Source organism: Salmo salar, chromosome ssa08 (genome assembly GCF_905237065.1).
Source record: "Salmo salar chromosome ssa08, Ssal_v3.1, whole genome shotgun sequence".
Classification (NCBI taxonomy): domain Eukaryota; kingdom Metazoa; phylum Chordata; class Actinopteri; order Salmoniformes; family Salmonidae; genus Salmo; species Salmo salar.
In genome coordinates this window covers 21,526,876-21,544,270 of record NC_059449.1, presented here as the reverse complement: position 1 = coordinate 21,544,270, position 17,395 = coordinate 21,526,876, and the positions used below count along the sequence as shown (strand labels likewise).

The window sequence follows — 17,395 nt, the reverse complement described above, 5'->3', positions numbered from 1 at the left end:
GACATCTCACTAAAGGCATCAGTCATACAAAAGTTATACTTAAATCCAAACTGGTTCTCCAGTAAATTGGTAGGAATGTCCATGTTCAAGAATGGCCTTTTTCCCTTTATTCAGATTACACCTGCTCACTTTCGATTGTTTGAAGGGGAAATAATCTCCAAAATATCATTATGTTTTAAACAAGCCTTGGAAAGTTGGTTGCAATTTTAATCCACCTGAAAAGACAACAAATAATACAATAAATTGTATGGTTAAATTCAAATACACTAAATTACAAAAATAAAACAAATTCGAGGACATTTTAAAAAAAGGTATAATTTTAGTGAATGATATCATAAGTAGGACTAGTGGAGTTATGTCACACATGCAGCTAACACAGACATATGGAAATGGCTGCTCTATCCAGAATTACAACCAACTAATTGCAGCATTACCACAAAAATGGAAGAGGCAAGTAGAAGGGGAAAAAGTAAGGAACTTGTATGTCGGCCTTGTATTAAAGAACAAAAAAGGTTAAAGAAAAGTGTGATAAATAAAAACATATACCAATTTCATTTAAAGACCAAAAAACTGACAGCTGTGCCATATAAATTGCAAAATAGTTGGGAAGAGATTTTCGATGTACCCATTCCATGGCACATGGTTTATGATTTGATACGCAAAACAACGCTGGATTCAAAACTTCACATTTTTCCATTTAATTTACTATACAAAATTCTTGCAACCAACATAATGTTATATATATGGGGGATACAATCTTCCCAGCTTTGCAGATTTTGCTGTGAGGAGGCAGAGTCATTAGATCATTTATTTTGGTATTGTCCATAAGTAGCTTGTTTTTGGTCACAGGTCCAGGAATGGCTGAAGAAGACATATCAGTGTGGATGACGGATCACCACCTCAGGCTGAACCTCGGCAAGACGGAGCTGCTCTTCCTCCCGGGGAAGGACTGCCCGTTCCATGATCTCGCCATCACGGTTGACAACTCCCTTGTGTCCTCCTCCCAGAGTGCTAAGAACCTTGGCGTGATCCTGGACAACACCCTGTCGTTCTCCACTAACATCAAGGCGGTGACCCGATCCTGTAGGTTCATGCTCTACAACATTCGCAGAGTACGACCCTGCCTCACACAGGAAGCGGCGCAGGTCCTAATCCAGGCACTTGTCATCTCCCGTCTGGATTACTGCAACTCGCTGTTGGCTGGGCTCCCTGCCTGTGCCATTAAACCCCTACAACTCATCCAGAACGCCGCAGCCCGTCTGGTGTTCAACCTTCCCAAGTTCTCTCACGTCACCCCGCTCCTCCGCTCTCTCCACTGGCTTCCAGTTGAAGCTCGCATCCGCTACAAGACCATGGTGCTTGCCTACGGAGCTGTGAGGGGAACGGCACCTCCATACCTTCAGGCTCTGATCAGGCCCTACACCCAAACAAGGGCACTGCGTTCATCCACCTCTGGCCTGCTGGCCCCCCTACCTCTGAGGAAGCATGGTTCCCGCTCAGCCCAGTCCAAACTGTTCGCTGCTCTGGCACCCCAATGGTGGAACAAGCTCCCTCACGACGCCAGGACAGCGGAGTCAATCACCACCTTCCGGAGACACCTGAAACCCCACCTCTTTAAGGAATACCTGGGATAGGATAAAGTAATCCTTCTAACCCCCCCCCCTTAAAATATTTAGATGCACTATTGTAAAGTGGTTGTTCCACTGGATATCATAAGGTGAATGCACCAATTTGTAAGTCGCTCTGGATAAGAGCGTCTGCTAAATGACTTAAATGTAAAAATGTAAATGAAGAATTGCAACATTTGCCTAGAACTAACGCTGCAGATAGCAATACTGGGTGATTTGAAAAGCCATAGTCAATCAATTAATAATATAATTATTATTTTAGCATAAATGTTTATTTTTAATTTACAATCTGTAGAAGCTATGAGAATAGAAAGGTTCAGTACTTTTGTGAAGCATCACAGCACAGTTGAAAAATATATGGCAAATAGAAATCCAAAATGGATGATGTTGAGAGATAGATGGGAGGGGTTGAATGGAGCTGAAGGGTGGGACTAATAACAAGATAAACAATGTAAAACATACGGGGTCTGTAAAATGTACATAGGTTCAGACATTTTGTGAAATAGCACAGTTACAAATAGAAATCAAACTGGATGGACATCAGAAATAGAGGAAGGACTAAAAACAAACAAAATATAACTATTGTAAAATAGATTGTGTCTGTAAAATGTGTATAAGATGTATAAACTGAAGGTAGAAGCCTAAGTGTTTATTAGTTTACTCCAATTGATGGGAGGGTGGTAGGGTTTGCGGGGAATAATAAAGGTATATTCTTAAAAAAGAATGTATATCTATATAGGTATGTGTATGTATATATGTGTATATGTATGCATGCGTGTATGTATATGGATATATATATATATTTACCCCAAAAATATATAGGGGATTGGAAATGATGCAGATAATTACATTGATGGAAGCAACAATCTTTCCGCAATATTAAGCTGATCCACCCCTTAAAAAAATCCATTAAAAAATTAAAATATTAAAATAAATGATCGTTCCACTAAGCACAAACCATATGGGATAGCGTATCGCTGCAGAATGCTGTGCTAGCCATGCTGGTTAAGTGTGCCTTGAATTCTAAATAAATCACTGACCGTGTCACCAACAAAGCACCCCCACCCCATCATACCCCCTCTTCCATGCTTCACGATGGGAACCACACATGTAGAGATCATCCGTTCACCTACTCTGTATCTCACAAAGACACGGCGGTTGTAACCAAAAATCTCAAATTTGGACTCATCAGACCAAAGGACAGATTTCCATGTTCCAATGTTAATTGCTCGTATTTCTTTGCCCTAGCAAGTCTCTTATTATTATTGGTGTCATTTAGTATTGGTTTCTTTGCAGCAATTCGACCATGAAGGCCTGATTCACACAGTCTCCTCTGAACAGCATTTTAAGCATTTTTCTACGGCTGGCCATGCTTTCCACCTAACTACCCCTACTGCATTCAACAGCACTGCACCGCCCACAGCTACTCGCCCAAGCCTCCCCCATTTCTCCTTCTCCCAAATCCATTCAGCTGATGTTCTGAAAGAGCTGCAAAATCTGGACCCCTACAAATCAGCTGGGCTTGACAATCTGGACCATTTCTTTCTAAAATTATCTGCCGAAATTATTGCAACCCCTATTACTAGCCTGTTCAACCTCTCTTTCGTGTCGTCTGAGATTCCCATAGATTGGAAAGCAGCTGCTGTCATCCCCCTCTTCAAAGGAGGTGACACTCTTGACCCAAATTGCTACAGACCTATATCCATCCTACCCTGCCTTTCTAAGGTCTTCGAAAGCCAAGTCAACAAACAGATTACCGACCATTTCGAATCCCACCGCACCCTCTCCGCTATGCAATCTGGTTTCAGAGCTGGTCATGGGTGCACCTCAGCCACGCTCAAGGTCCTAAACGACATCGTAACCGCCATCGATAAGAAACAATACTGTGCTGCCGTATTCATTGACCTGGCCAAAGCTTTTGACTCTGTTAATCACCACATCCTCATCGGCAGACTCAGTAGCCTTGGTTTCTCAAACGATTGCGTCGCCTGGTTCACCAACTACTTCTCTGACAGAGTTCAGTGTGTCAAATCGGAGGGCCTACTGTCTGGACCTCTGGCAGTCTCTATGGGGGTACCACAGGGTTCAATTCTTGGGCCAACTCTTTTCTCTGTATACATAAATGATGTCGCTCTTGCTGCTGGTGAATCTCTGATCCACCTCTACGCAGACGACACCATTCTGTACACTTCTGGCCCTTCTTTGGACACTGTGTTAACAACCCTCCAGACGAGCTTCAATGCCATTCAACTCTCCTTCCGTGGTCTCCAACTGCTCCTAAACACAAGTAAAACTAAATGCATGCTCTTCAACCGATCGCTGCCTGCACCTGCCCGCCTGTCCAGCATCACTTCTCTGGACGGTTCTAACTTAGAATTTGTGGACAACTACAAATACCTAGGTGTCTGGTTAGACTGTAAACTCTCCTTCCAGACTCACATCAATCATCTCCAATCCAAAGTGAAATCTCGAATTGGCTTCCTATTTCGCAACAAAGCATCCTTCACTCATGCTGCCAAACATACCCTCGTAAAACTGACCATCCTACCAATCCTCGACTTCGGCGATGTCATTTACAAAATAGCTTCCAATACCCTACTCAACAAGCTGGATGCAGTCTATCACAGTGCCATCCGTTTTGTCACCAAAGCCCCATATACTACCCATCACTGCGACCTGTACGCTCTCGTTGGCTGGCCTTCGCTTCATAATCGTCGCCAAACACATTGGCTCCAGGTCATCTACAAGACCCTGCTAGGTAAAGTCCCCCCTTATCTCCGCTCACTGGTCACCATAGCAGCACCCACCTGTAGCACGCGCTCCAGCAGGTATATCTCTCTGGTCAGCCCTAAAGCCAACTCCTCCTTTGGTCGTCTCTCCTTCCAGTTCTCTGCTGCCAATGACTGGAACGAACTACAAAAATCTCTGAAACTGGAAACACTTATCTCCCTCACTAGCTTTAAGCACCAGCTGTCAGAGCAGCTCACAGATCACTGCACCTGTACATAGCCCATCTATAATTTAGCCCAAACTACTACCTCTTCCCCTACTGTATTTATTTATTTTATTTATTTTGCTCCTTTGCACCATATTATTTATATTTTATCTCTGAACTTTCTTCAAACTACAAATCTACCATTCCAGTGTTTTTCTTGCTATACTTTATTTACTTTGCCACCATGGCATTTTTTTTGCCTTTACCTCCCTTATCTCACATCATTTGCTCACATTGTATATAGTCTTTTTTTTTTTCTACTGCATCATTGATTGTATGTTGTTTTACTCCATGTGTAACTCTGTGTTTTTGTATGTTGTCGAACTGCTTTGCTTTATCTTGGCCAGGTCGCAATTGTAAATGAGAACTTGTTCTCAACTTGCCTACCTGGTTAAATAAAGGTGAAATAAATAAATAAAATAAAAAACAGTTGATGTTGGGATGTGTCTGTTACTTGAACTCATTTACTTAGGAATCATTTATTTAGGCTCCAATCTGAGGTGCAGTTAACTCTAATGAACTTTTCCTCTGCAGCAGAGGTAACTTTGGGTCTTCCTTTCCTGTGGCGGTCCTCATGAGAGCCAGTTTCATCATAGCGCTTGATGGTTTTTGTGACTGCACTTGAAGAAACTTTCAAAGTTCTTGAAATGTTCCAGATTGACTGACCTTCGTGTATTAAAGTAATGATGGGCTGCCATTTCTCTTTGCTTATTTGAGCTGTTCTTGCCATATTATGGACTTTACCCTATTTGGTAAAATACTGTCTTCTTTATACTGCCCCTACCTTGTCGCAACAAAACTGATTGGCTAAACGCATTAAGAAGGAAAGAAATTCCACAAATTAACTTTTAACAAATGCATTCCAGGTGACTACCTCATGAAGCTGGTTGAGAGAATGTCAAGAGTGTGCAAAGCTGTCATCAAGGCAAAAGGTGGCTACTTTGAAGAATCTGAAATATAAAATATATTTTGAATTGTTTAACACTAATTTGGTTGCTACATGATTCCATATGTGTTATTTCATAGTTTTGATGTCTTCACTATTATTCTACAATGTAGAAAATAGTAAAAATATAGAAAAACCCTGGATTGAGTAGGTGTGTCCAAACATTTCACTGGTAGTGTATATACCTAATTTGTTTTGTGTGTGTGAATGCTTCCGTGTGTTTGTGTGTGTGTGTGTGTGTACGTGCCTCTCTCTCTCCAACGTCTGGTTTATAGTGCCATTTTACCGAAATATATAATCAGTATTCAGAGTTCCTTAAACAGCAGTACCTACAAAAGGCCTTTTTCACAGATCCAGTACTCTCGATTGGAACACCCAAAGTCCCACCAATCTCCTTGGCTTGATGACCAGTAAGGTACCACCGCACAGTTCTCCACGCCACCACCATTAGGCTCTCCACTCCTCCAATAGCTGCAGTAGAAACAACAGAGTTATACTGACCACTCTCTCAGAACCTAGAGTATGAACAACACAGAGAATCAGTCCTACTTCTTCCACTGTGGTCAGTGTTATTAGAGCAGTAGTCTCTTACCTTGGGGTGGTCAGTGTTATTATAGAGCAGTAGTCTCTTACCTTGGGGTGGTCAGTGTTATTAGAGCAGTAGTCTCTTACCTTGGGGTGGTCAGTGTTATTAGAGCAGTAGTCTCTTACCCTGGGGTGGTCAGTGTTATTATAGAGCAGTAGTCTCTTACCTTGGGGTGGTCAATGGTGTGCCATCCATCCATTTCCAGGTCCCCTCAGTAACAGAGTCAGTCAGACCAATCCAGACATGACTGACTGATTTAAGCCCATTGATGAACGTCTGTTATTGTGACAGAAAACAACATTGTTAATACAATATCTCCACCGCTATTCATTCTCTCTCTCTCTCTCTCTCTCTCTCTCTCTCTCTCTCTCTCTCTCTCTCTCTCTCTCTCTCTCTCTCTCTCTCTCTCTCTCTCTCTCTCTCTCTCTCTCTCTCTCTCTCTCTCTCTCTCTCGCAGTGCATGCTGGCAATTTTTTGGAGTTTGAGTATTTGGTGTGGAGGGCTCTGTCCTAACTTTTCTCTTGATTATTTCGTTGGTCTTTTCTTTACATTTTTATTTTCTATTGTGGAAGGTTAATGCACTGTTTGTTTTAGCGGTACCCACATTTTTTTTCTCTCTCAAAGTTAGGGTAGAATAGGACAGAGTTTTATTTTCCTGGGGTTTGAGCGGTGTGGTGTGCGCGATGGCTTCACAGCCTAGCACGAAGGGGACGCTGTCGTTACGGCATGGATTCAGCTGTGTTCCTGAGAATGGAATTAAGGTGGAGGAGGTTCTGCTTGCGGTCGGCAAACAGGTAGGAGCAGAATTTATACATTCCGTTTCCAGAATGAACAAAGCTGTGGTTGTGTTCATGAAAAGAGCACATTTGGTTGGTAGGCGCATTGCTAGTGGAATATTTGTAAGGGTGTGTTGATGCCAGTTTATCCTCTTTCTACCACTTCGACCAGGGTGATAGTTGCAAATTTGCCTCCGGTTATTACGGATGATCAAATCAGGAAAGAGCTGAGTTGTTTGGGTAAGTTTGCTAGCGGTTTTTGTGTACTGTAGACCTCCAGGCTAATTTAGCTGAATTACGTAGGGACGTGGGGAGTTTTTTCCAGGTTAAAGCAAAGGGAGCACTAGTAAGAGCTAGGGTTCTCCTTGCTCAAGGAAATGGACACTCCCAGCTCCTTCTTTCTTGGTTTGGAAAGACAGAGCGGTGAAGCCAAGGATATGCATTGTCTACGGCTGTCTGATGGGCAGTTGACCTCTTGAGGGGAGAGATGCGGGAGCAGACTGTGGCGTTTTATATTGAGTTGTATAGGGCAGCACTGTGTGCTCAGATTTTGTTTGAAGAACTCCCTAAGTTCTCTCTGGCACAGAGGGATGAAATGGACATTCCTCTGTTGTCACATGAACTGGCAGAGGCCGTAACCCAGATGTCCCCCGGCCGTACACCAGGGGTCGATGGACTCTGGGTGGAGTTTTATAAATAAATCTGGGGAATAATTGGACTGGACTTCTTTTGCGTGTTGCGTGAATGTGTCGGGGTAGGAGAGTTGCCGATGAGCTGGCGTCGGGTGGCTCTGACTCTCCTGCCCAAAAAAGGGGACTTGTGTGTGAACTTAAGAACTGAAGGCCTGTGGCATTGCTCTGTGCGGACTACAAGATATTTGCCAAGGTCCTCTCTAACAGACTGAAGTCCTATCTGGACTCTATAGTACACAAGGACCAGACATATTGTGTACCGTGCACGCTCAGTCACGGACAACGTGTTCTCGTTGGACTTGTCGAGAGGTTCTGATGTGAACTTTGAAATGGTCTATCTATATCAAGAGAAGGTTTTTTTTATAGAGTGGGCCATGAGTATCTGTTTACTGTGATGTTTGGGTTTGGGTAAAGGTTTTCGGCCTGTGAGAGGATGTTGTATGCTGGAGCGTAATGTATGGTCAAGGTGGGAGGAGGGCTCAGTAGGCCAGTCTGGGTGAGCTGGGGCATTAGACAAGGATGCCCTCTATCAGGGAAGTTATATACACTAGCCATGGAGCCTTTTTTGGGCCTGCTACGCAGGAGACTGCAGGGAGTGTGCTAGACAAGCATGGGTGTGTTCACAGGCATAGCAGTGTTGGCGTATGCTGATGACATTTCTGTGATGGTCAGGGATGAGCAGGATATGCAGGCACTAGAGAATGGTCTGAAGGTGTACGAAGGAGCTTCATCAGCTAAGGTGAAGCAGGGGCAAGAGCAAAGCTCTGTTATGTGGGGCATGGAGGGATAAGGGGTTTGCAGTGGGGTTGTGAAGGGCTTAACATTTTGGCGGTGTACCTGGGCTCGGAGAGGTGGGTCAGGAAGAACTGGGAGGGGCTGTCACAAGCAGTGGTTTTAAGACTGGCCAGGTGGAGGTGGCTCCTGTCCCAAGTGTCATATAGAGGGATGGTGCTGATAATCAACAACCTGGTGGCATCTTCCCTGTTGCATAAACTGGCGGTCCTCAACCCTCCCGCCAGTCTGCTCACAGACCTGAAATACAAGCTGGTGGATTTTTTTCTGGTTGGGCCGTCACTGGCTGAGGGTGACAGTGTTGTACATGTCCATCCATGAAGGAGGACAGGGCCTGGTGGAACTGGAGAGCAGGGTGGCCAGGGTGGCTGCATTCTGACTAAAGGCGTGCGCAGAGACTGCTGTACCATACTGTTGTTGGCTGGAGGGAACCAGCATGCGCGCTGCTGAGGAGAGCTGGTGGATTAGGGTTGGACTGGCAGCTGTTCCTCATGAAGCTGGAGAGACTGAGTACAGCAGGTCTCTCAGACTTTTACTCTGGGGTGCTTAGGGCCTGGCAGCTATTAAGGCCCACACGAGAAGGGCATGTGGAGCCTTGGCTGTGGGTGTGGGAGGAGCCTATCTTAGACACAACCCAGACATCCCTTTGAGATTGGTTCAGTCATCCACCCTGCAAAGGCGACTGATGGCAGCAGGTTTACTAAGGCTGGGTGACCTACGACTGATGGGAGAGAAGTCCTGGCACAACAAACAGGAATAATGTATTTTAGGCTGCTGGAGAGATTCCTGGAGGAGGTCCAGGAGGCACTGTCTGAGCCGATAAGGGGGGTGTTTGAGCGGCCAAAGGAGGAGGGGCCACCAATGTTTCCGCCACTGCAGGTGACGGCAGAGACTGGGGACTGGCAAGGGGGTCTGGAGGACTTGTTAGATTTTAACACTCCGTGCCTGGGGGAGTTTGAGGGGGTGGGAAGTAAAGCCCTCTACAACCTCTGCATTAAGGTAAGGAACATTAGGAGCCTAACAGGAGTGAAGGCACATCAGTGGCAGGGGGTATGTGGGGCGGAGAGTATGGTGGGTTATAGATGGTAGGGGCTCTACAAACCCAAAGAGGTCCAGCGGAGGATTCTACATGGAACCCTGGCTACTAACAGCTGGTTGGCACGGGTTGAACCAGGAGTCAGGCAGGGGTGTCCTTTCTGTGTTATGAGTGAAACTGTGATTCATGTGTTTTCTGTGTGTGCCAAGTTAATGCCATTAATGTCTCTGTTCGAATGTCTGTGTGAGAGGTTGTGGGTGGGTTTTACTGTTGGGATGTTTATAATGGGGTACAGTTATTTAACCTCTTACATCTAGACGTTCCGCTAGCGGAACACCTGCTCCAATATCCAATGATAGGCGTGGTGCGAATGACAAATTCCTCAAAAATACAAAAACTTCAATTTTTCAAACATATGACTATTTTACAGCATTTTAAAGACAAGACTCTCCTTTATCTAACCACACTGTCCGATTTCAAAAAGGCTTTACAGCGAAAGCAAAACATTAGATTATGTCAGCAGAGTACCAAGCCAGAAATAATCAGACACCCATTTTTCAAGCTAGCATATAATGTCACAAAAACCCAGAAGACAGCTAAATGCAGCACTAACCTTTGATGATCTTCATCAGATGACACACCTAGGACATTATGTTATACAATACATGCATGTTTTGTTCAATCAAGTTCATATTTATATAAAAAAACAGCTTTTTACATTAGCATGTGACGTTCAGAACTAGCATACCCCCCGCAAACTTCCGGGGAATTTACTAACAATTTACTAAATTACTCACGATAAACATTCACAAAAAGCATAACAATTATTTTAAGAATTATAGATACAGAACTCCTCTATGCACTCGATATGTCCAATTTTAAAATAGCTTTTTGGTGAAAGCACATTTTGCAATATTCTAAGTACATAGCCCAGCCATCACGGGCTAGCTATTTAGACACCCGGCAAGTTTAGCCTTCACCAAAATCAGATTTACTATAACAAAAATGTTATTACCTTTGTTGTCTTCGTCAGAATGCACTCCCAGGACTGCTACTTCAATAACAAATGTTGGTTTGGTCCCAAATAATCCATCGTTATATCCGAATAGCGGCGTTTTGTTCGTGCGTTCCAGAAACTATCCGAAATGGTAAATCAGGGTCGCGCCCATGGTGCAATTCGTGACAAAAAAATTCTAAATATTCCATTACCGTACTTCGAAGCATGTCAACCGCTGTTTAAAATCAATTTTTATGCAATTTATCTCGTAAAAAAGCGATAATATTCTGACCGGGAATCTCCTTTTCGGCAAACAGAGGAAAAATCACAAAGACGGGGGCAGCCAGGGCACGCGCCTAAGCCCACAGTCCCTTGATCGGCCACTTGAGAAAGGCGATAATGTGTTTCAGCCTGGGACTGGGATGACGACATTCAGGTTTTTCCCGGGCTCTGAGCGCTCATGGAAGACATAGGAAGTGTCACGTTAGAGCAGAGATCCTTAGTAAAAGATAGAGATGGCAAATAAGTTCAAGAAATGGTCAGACAGGCCACTTCCTGTAAAGGAATCTCTCAGGTTTTGACCTGCCATTTGAGTTCTGTTATACTCACAGACACCATTCAAAAAGTTTTAGAAACTTTGGAGTGTTTTCTATCCAAAGCCAATAATTATATGCATATTCTAGTTACTGGGCAGGAGTAGTAACCAGATTAAATCGGGTACGTTTTTTATCCAGCCGTGAAAACACTGCCCCCTAGCCATAACAGGTTAAATAAGGAGAAGGCCAAATGTGTGTTGTTGAATTGAAATGTTTTCTCAGGCAAAGTTGGCTATTTGGTTAACAAGGAGGAACAGGATCAAAGGTGGGGGGATAACAGACCCTTTACTGTTATTTAATGGGATGGTCTCTGCGCGCCTTAGGGTGGAATTTGAGTTCTATAAAATGATAAAAAGTGTGGAGATGTTTCAGGAGATATGGTGTGTTGGGGATGCTGTCTGTACAGCTGGGGAAGATCGGTTAGATATATATGTTGTAGAAGTGGTGAGGTTTTGGTTATTGTGATGTGTGGTGTTGTTTTTGTATCGTGCTGTAGAGGGCAAGGTGAGTATGGAACATGTATGCAGTACGACAACAAGTCAAAAGTCTCTCTCTCTCTCTTTTACCTGTTCATCTTTGCTCTCTATGATCACCAGGTCTGCTCCTCTGTTCAGACAGTCCTGTCTGGCATAATCCCAGGTGTTCTTCACAGTGGAGATGTAGAAAGTAGAGATGTAGTAACAGCTGCGTTCAAACCTCATCCATCCATTAGAGCAACAGGTTTGCTCTGTTGAAGAATACAACACAATAAATAAATATAATTACTTGGGGCTATCCAAAAAGTGTTACCTAAAGGTTGTATACAGTTGACATGATTGAAGAAAAACCGTTTCAGTTCCTCAAGGCTTTAGAATTGTCATTTTGATGAGGATTGACATCAAAAGGAATACCAGTTCAGTTCACTTGCCTTCTAACTTCTTATGATAGTTGTCTTTCTCTCTTTGTAGCTGGTCTCTCTCTTTAGTCAGCCTGTTGTAACTCGTCTGTAGCTGGTCTCTCTCTTTAGTCAGCCCGTTGTAACTCGTCTGTAGCTGGTCTCTCTCTTTAGTCAGCCCGTTGTAACTTGTCTGTAGCTGGTCTCTCTCTTTAGTCATATTAATTTTATGAAGATAGAAATGCTTATTTTCAGAGTCTCCGATGCTTCTGTTATCTGGATAGGATGGATACATATAGCTACTGGTGAAAACGTCATTTGTTACTGCAAGTGACAGACATTAAAAACACACAGTCCTCGGGTACCTCCAGACATTTCAACATGTTGTTGTAGCCCTAAACTAGGTAATTTCACCTATTCAAAGGCTTTATGACTAGTTGACATTTGGAATCAGGTGCTAGCCCTGAAATACGCATGGAACAGCTGGGAGTCCCCGAGAAGAGGTTTAAAAAACACTGGTCTAGAAGGGGTGCACATTTTTGTATTGACCTCAGCATTACACACCTGATTCAAATCCTCAAAGTGTGATGGTGATTTGATCATTTCAATCAGCTGTGCGCTGCTATGACAAAAATAAAAATGTGCACTCCTTTTTGGCTCCCCTGGACCAGGATTGAGAAACACTGGTCTAAAAAGTCTGCTGAAAGAATATACAATATCTTGAATGTGGTTTGCAAGTTCCTTAAACATGTCTAACAGAGGACGAACTTAGGGAAGTTGGGACCTTGTTGTGAAAGTCTGATATAGTGTGATGATTAGATAACAATAGACTCACAGACTAGTCTCAGGGAGATGTTGAGAGTGCCTTGTAGAACACAGAGTATCCCAAAGCTCACAACAACCATCCTGTAGAGTGTTCTTCCTGAATCCTCAGGTCCTGAGGAGATACACACTGATGTGAGAACACACACATATACCTACAAACACACACGTGCACAAGCATACATACACACAGGTACACACACACACACACACACACACAGACACACACACACACCCCTGCATACACACACACACACACACACACACACACACACACACACACACACACACACACACACACACACACACACACACACACACACACACACACACACACACACACACACACACACACACACACGTATAAGAGGGTGGGGGTGTGACATAGTCAGCCACAATAGGACTGTTTCTCACAGCTGTTTTATGATATAAAGTCTACCAATCCAATCTTAAAGATGATCATTTTTAAATGCCTCATGAGCTTAGTTCAACACTCATTCCCCATCAGAACCCAACATATAACATGTTTAATTAATTGTTTCTAAACAATATTGTAAACAAACTGTATGTATAGTCTCAAAACACAGTTAAAGCTATAAGTTGCTATCAGTTAGCATTTTTTTATGCTTTTGTTCATGTGTTTAAGTCTTTGTCTGTGTACAGTATGTGTGTGATATAGAGCTTTCCTAGTTTTTACCTGAGCGATGGGTCTCAGTCTTCACTCTTTTCTTTGCTCTGATCTTTTTTTCTGCAATAACTTTGTTTCCTTCAATAACCTCTTCATTGACGTAGTCATCCATCTCAACTAACTGTGTAGTTACCTTTCTAGCTGACTCCTAATGGTAATATCTACTGTATGATTACCTTTCTAACTGACTCCTAATGGTAATATCTACTGTATGATTACCTTTCTAACTGACACCTAATGGTAATATCTACTGTATGATTACCTTTCTAACTGACTCCTAATGGTAATATCTACTGTAAGATTCTAACTTCACTGACAAGTAGTTGAGTAGTTGGTCTGATATGTGTCTCCACCAGGTACCTCTCTGTTGTCCACTGCAGTTGATAGAATGTTTTAAGTATTCAATCACCGTCAAGCAGGAAGTTGGTAGACCTGACAGGATAATCTAAACACAGCGATTTAACATGATAGCTGCATGACAACAAGTCGTGACGAGAGCAGCCTTTCAGCCTATCACTTTATAAGGCCTGTTTGGGGTATCATTCATAAGGAAGTCATGTTATGGCTTGTACTCTGTGACCGGCCATCGATGGCCATATAAGGTCCTTTCTTTCTATCTATGTAGTCTGTCTGTGTCATCAGTGTGAAGAGTTATTCAGAGGTGGTGGGGGAAATCTATGTCTGCATCTTTATCAGATGTTTAAAAAGGGAACTTTACGTGTGTGTGTGTGTGTGCAGCATGCGTATGTCTTCTCAGTTCTGTTTTGCCCTTTCTGTGTCCAACTGCAGATGACAATATTTTAACCTGTTGGGTCTAGGGGGCAGCATTTGCACGTCTGGATAAAAAAAATGTACCCGATTTAATCTGGTTACTAATCCTACCCAGTAACTAGAATATGCATATACTTATTATATATGGATAGAAAACACTCTAAAGTTTCCAAAACTGTTTGAATGGTGTCTGTGAGTATAACAGAACTCATTTGGCAGGCAAAACCCTGAGACATTTTCTGACAGGAAGTGGATACCTGATGTGTTGTATTGACTTTAAACCTATCCCATTGAAAAACACAGGGGTTTAGGAATATTTTGGCACTTCCTATTGCTTCCACTAGATGTCACCAGCCTTTACAAAGTGTTTTGAGTCTTCTGGAGGGAGATCTGACCGAACAAGAGCCATGGAACGATGATGTCCCATTAGACACCTGGCGCGCGAGTTCATGTTGGGTACCCTCGTTCCAATACGTTATAAAAGAGTATGCATTCGTCCACCTTGAATATTATTCATGTTCTGGTTAAAAAAGGCCCTAATGATTTATGCTATACAATGTTTGACATGTTTGAACGAACGGAAATATATTTTTTCCCCTCGTTCATGACGAGAAGTCCGGCTGGCTTACATCATGTGCTAACGAGACGGAGATTTTTGGACATAAATGATGAGCTTTTTTGAACAAAACTACATTCGTTATGGACCTGTGATACCTGGAAGTGACATCTGATGAAGAGAATCAAAGGTAATGGATTATTTACATAGTATTTTCGATTTTAGATCTCCCCAACATGACGTCTAGTCTGTATCGCAACGCGTATTTTTCTGGGCGCAGTGCTCAGATTATTGCAAAGTGTGATTTCCCAGTAAGGTTATTTTTAAATCTGGCAAGTTGATTGCGTTCAAGAGATGTAAATCTATAATTCTTTAAATGACAATATAATATTTTACCAATGTTTTCTAATTTTAATTATTTAATTTGTTACGCTGACTTGACTGCCGGTTATTGGAGGGAAACGATTTCCTCAACATCAATGCCATAGTAAAACGCTGTTTTTGGATATAAATATGAACTTGATAGAACTAAAAATGCATGCATTGTCTAACATAATGTCCTAGGAGTGTCATCTGATGGAGATTGTAAAAGGTTAGTGCATCATTTTAGCTGGTTTTATGGTTTTGGTGACCCTGTCTTTGACTTGACAAAACATTACACACAACTCTTGTAAATGTACTGTCCTAACATACTCTAAATTTATGCTTTCGCCGTAAAACCTTTTTGAAATCGTAAAACGTGGTTAGATTAAGGAGATGTTTATCTTTCAAATGGTGTAAAATAGTTGTATTTTTGAAAAATGTGAATTTTGACATTTATTTGGATTCAAATTTGCCGCTCTTGAAATGCACCTGCTGTTGATGGAGTGCACCACGGGTGGCACGCTAGCGTCCCACCTAGCCCCAAGAGGTTTTAAGTATCTAATCACATTCAATCAGGAAGCTGGTAGACCTTTTTAAAGGACATTGTTCCTTTATTTATTAATCTGTGACTTTGTTATTCTTAATATTGAAGTGATAAGCATAGGTTAATAATTGGTCCCACCTTTTTCTTTTTTTTACCAAGCAAAAGCCTATGGCAAATCACATGACATGTTTCTAAAAAAAGAATGAAGAATCATTTTACAGAGTACAGTATGTCTACATACTCTCCTCTAAATCTAAACAGAACAAATATGTGTCTTATTCTTTCTCTCTTCAGATATTCTCTTAATTTTCTTCTTCCTCCTATGTCTCCCTCTGACACTAAGGCTCCTTTCTCCTCTTCTCCCATCTCTTCACCTCCCATCTCCTCTCCTCCGGTCTCCTCTCCTCCGGTCTCCTCTTCTCCCATCCTGTCTCCTCTCCTCCTGTCTCTTCTACTCCCATCTCCTCCCGATTAGATGAGAAAGTCCAACAGTCCTTCCCATTGGCCAATAGTATCCAATGGGTTTTTAGAAGGAAGCGAAGAGACCAAGAGGATGCAAGGAGGAATCAAGGAAGGATGAATTGAGGAGAGAGAGAGAGAGAAACATAGTTTAAAAAAAAAACACACAATACCCCACAGTGACAAAGTGAAGTAATTTTTAAAAATGTACATAAGTATTCACACCGCTGAGTTCATACTTTGTGGAAGGACCTTGGGCAGCGATTAAAGCTGTGAGTCTTTCCACACCTGGATTGTCCACCATTTGTCCATTATTTTTTCAAAGTTCTTAAACTCTGTCAAATTGCTTGTTGACCATTGCTAGACAACCATTTCCAGGTCTTGCCATAGATGTTCAGGTAGATTTAAGTCTAAACTGTAACTTGGCAACTCAGGAACATTCACTGTATTCTTGGTAATCAACTCCCGTGTAGATTTGGCCTTGTGTTTAAGGTTATTGTCTTGCTGATAGGTGAATTAATCTCCCAGTGTCTGGTAGAATGCAGACTGAACCAGGTTTTCCTCTAGGATTTTTCCATTGCTTAGCTCAATTCCATTTATTTTTTATCCTGAAAAACTCCCCAATCCTTAAGGATTACAAGCACACCCACAACATGATCCACCCAACACTATGCTTGCAAATATGGAGAGCGGTACCCGGTAATGTGTTGTGTTGAATTTGCCCCTAACATAACATTTTGAATTCAGGACAAAAAGTGAATTGCTTTGCCACAGTTTTGGCAGTATTACTTCAGTTCCTTGTTGAAAATAGGTTGCATGTTTTGGAATATTTGTATTATGTACAGGCTTCCTTTTCACTCTGTGGAGTAATTACAAGGTTGTTGGTCCATCCTCAGCTTTCAAATGTCACAGCCATTACACTCTGTAACTCCTTTAATATCAACATTGGCCTTAAGGTAAAATCCCTGAGCAGTTATCTTCCTCTCAGGCAACTGAGTTAGGAAGGATGCCTGTATCTTTGTAGTGACTGTGTGTATTGATACAGCATCCAAAGTGTAATAACTTAACCATGCTCAAAGGGATATTCAATGTCTTTTTCCCTCCCTTTTTTTAATCTACCAATAGGTGCCCTTTTTTTGTGAGGCATTGGAAAACCTCCCTGGTCTTTGTGATTGCATCTGTGTTCACTGCTCGGCTGAGGGACCTTACAGATAATTGCATGTGTGGTGTACAGATATGAGTCATTTAAAACAAAATAATTAAAAAAAAAAAAA

General features: G+C 42.4%; 1 protein-coding gene across 1 annotated transcript; it reads right to left on the bottom strand.

The window, feature by feature from the left end:
• Positions 1-8,947: 8,947 nt before the first annotated feature.
• Positions 8,948-13,776, bottom strand: LOC123744174 (C-type lectin domain family 4 member G-like). The gene is made up of 5 exons (XM_045722622.1): positions 13,438-13,776; positions 12,754-12,855; positions 11,952-12,194; positions 11,611-11,771; positions 8,948-9,037 (listed from the first exon to the last, which is right to left on the bottom strand). The coding sequence occupies exons 1-5, from the start codon at positions 13,538-13,540 to the stop codon at positions 8,948-8,950; spliced, it is 699 nt and encodes a 232-aa protein (XP_045578578.1). The 5' UTR covers positions 13,541-13,776.
• Between the last annotated feature and the right edge of the window lie 3,619 nt (positions 13,777-17,395).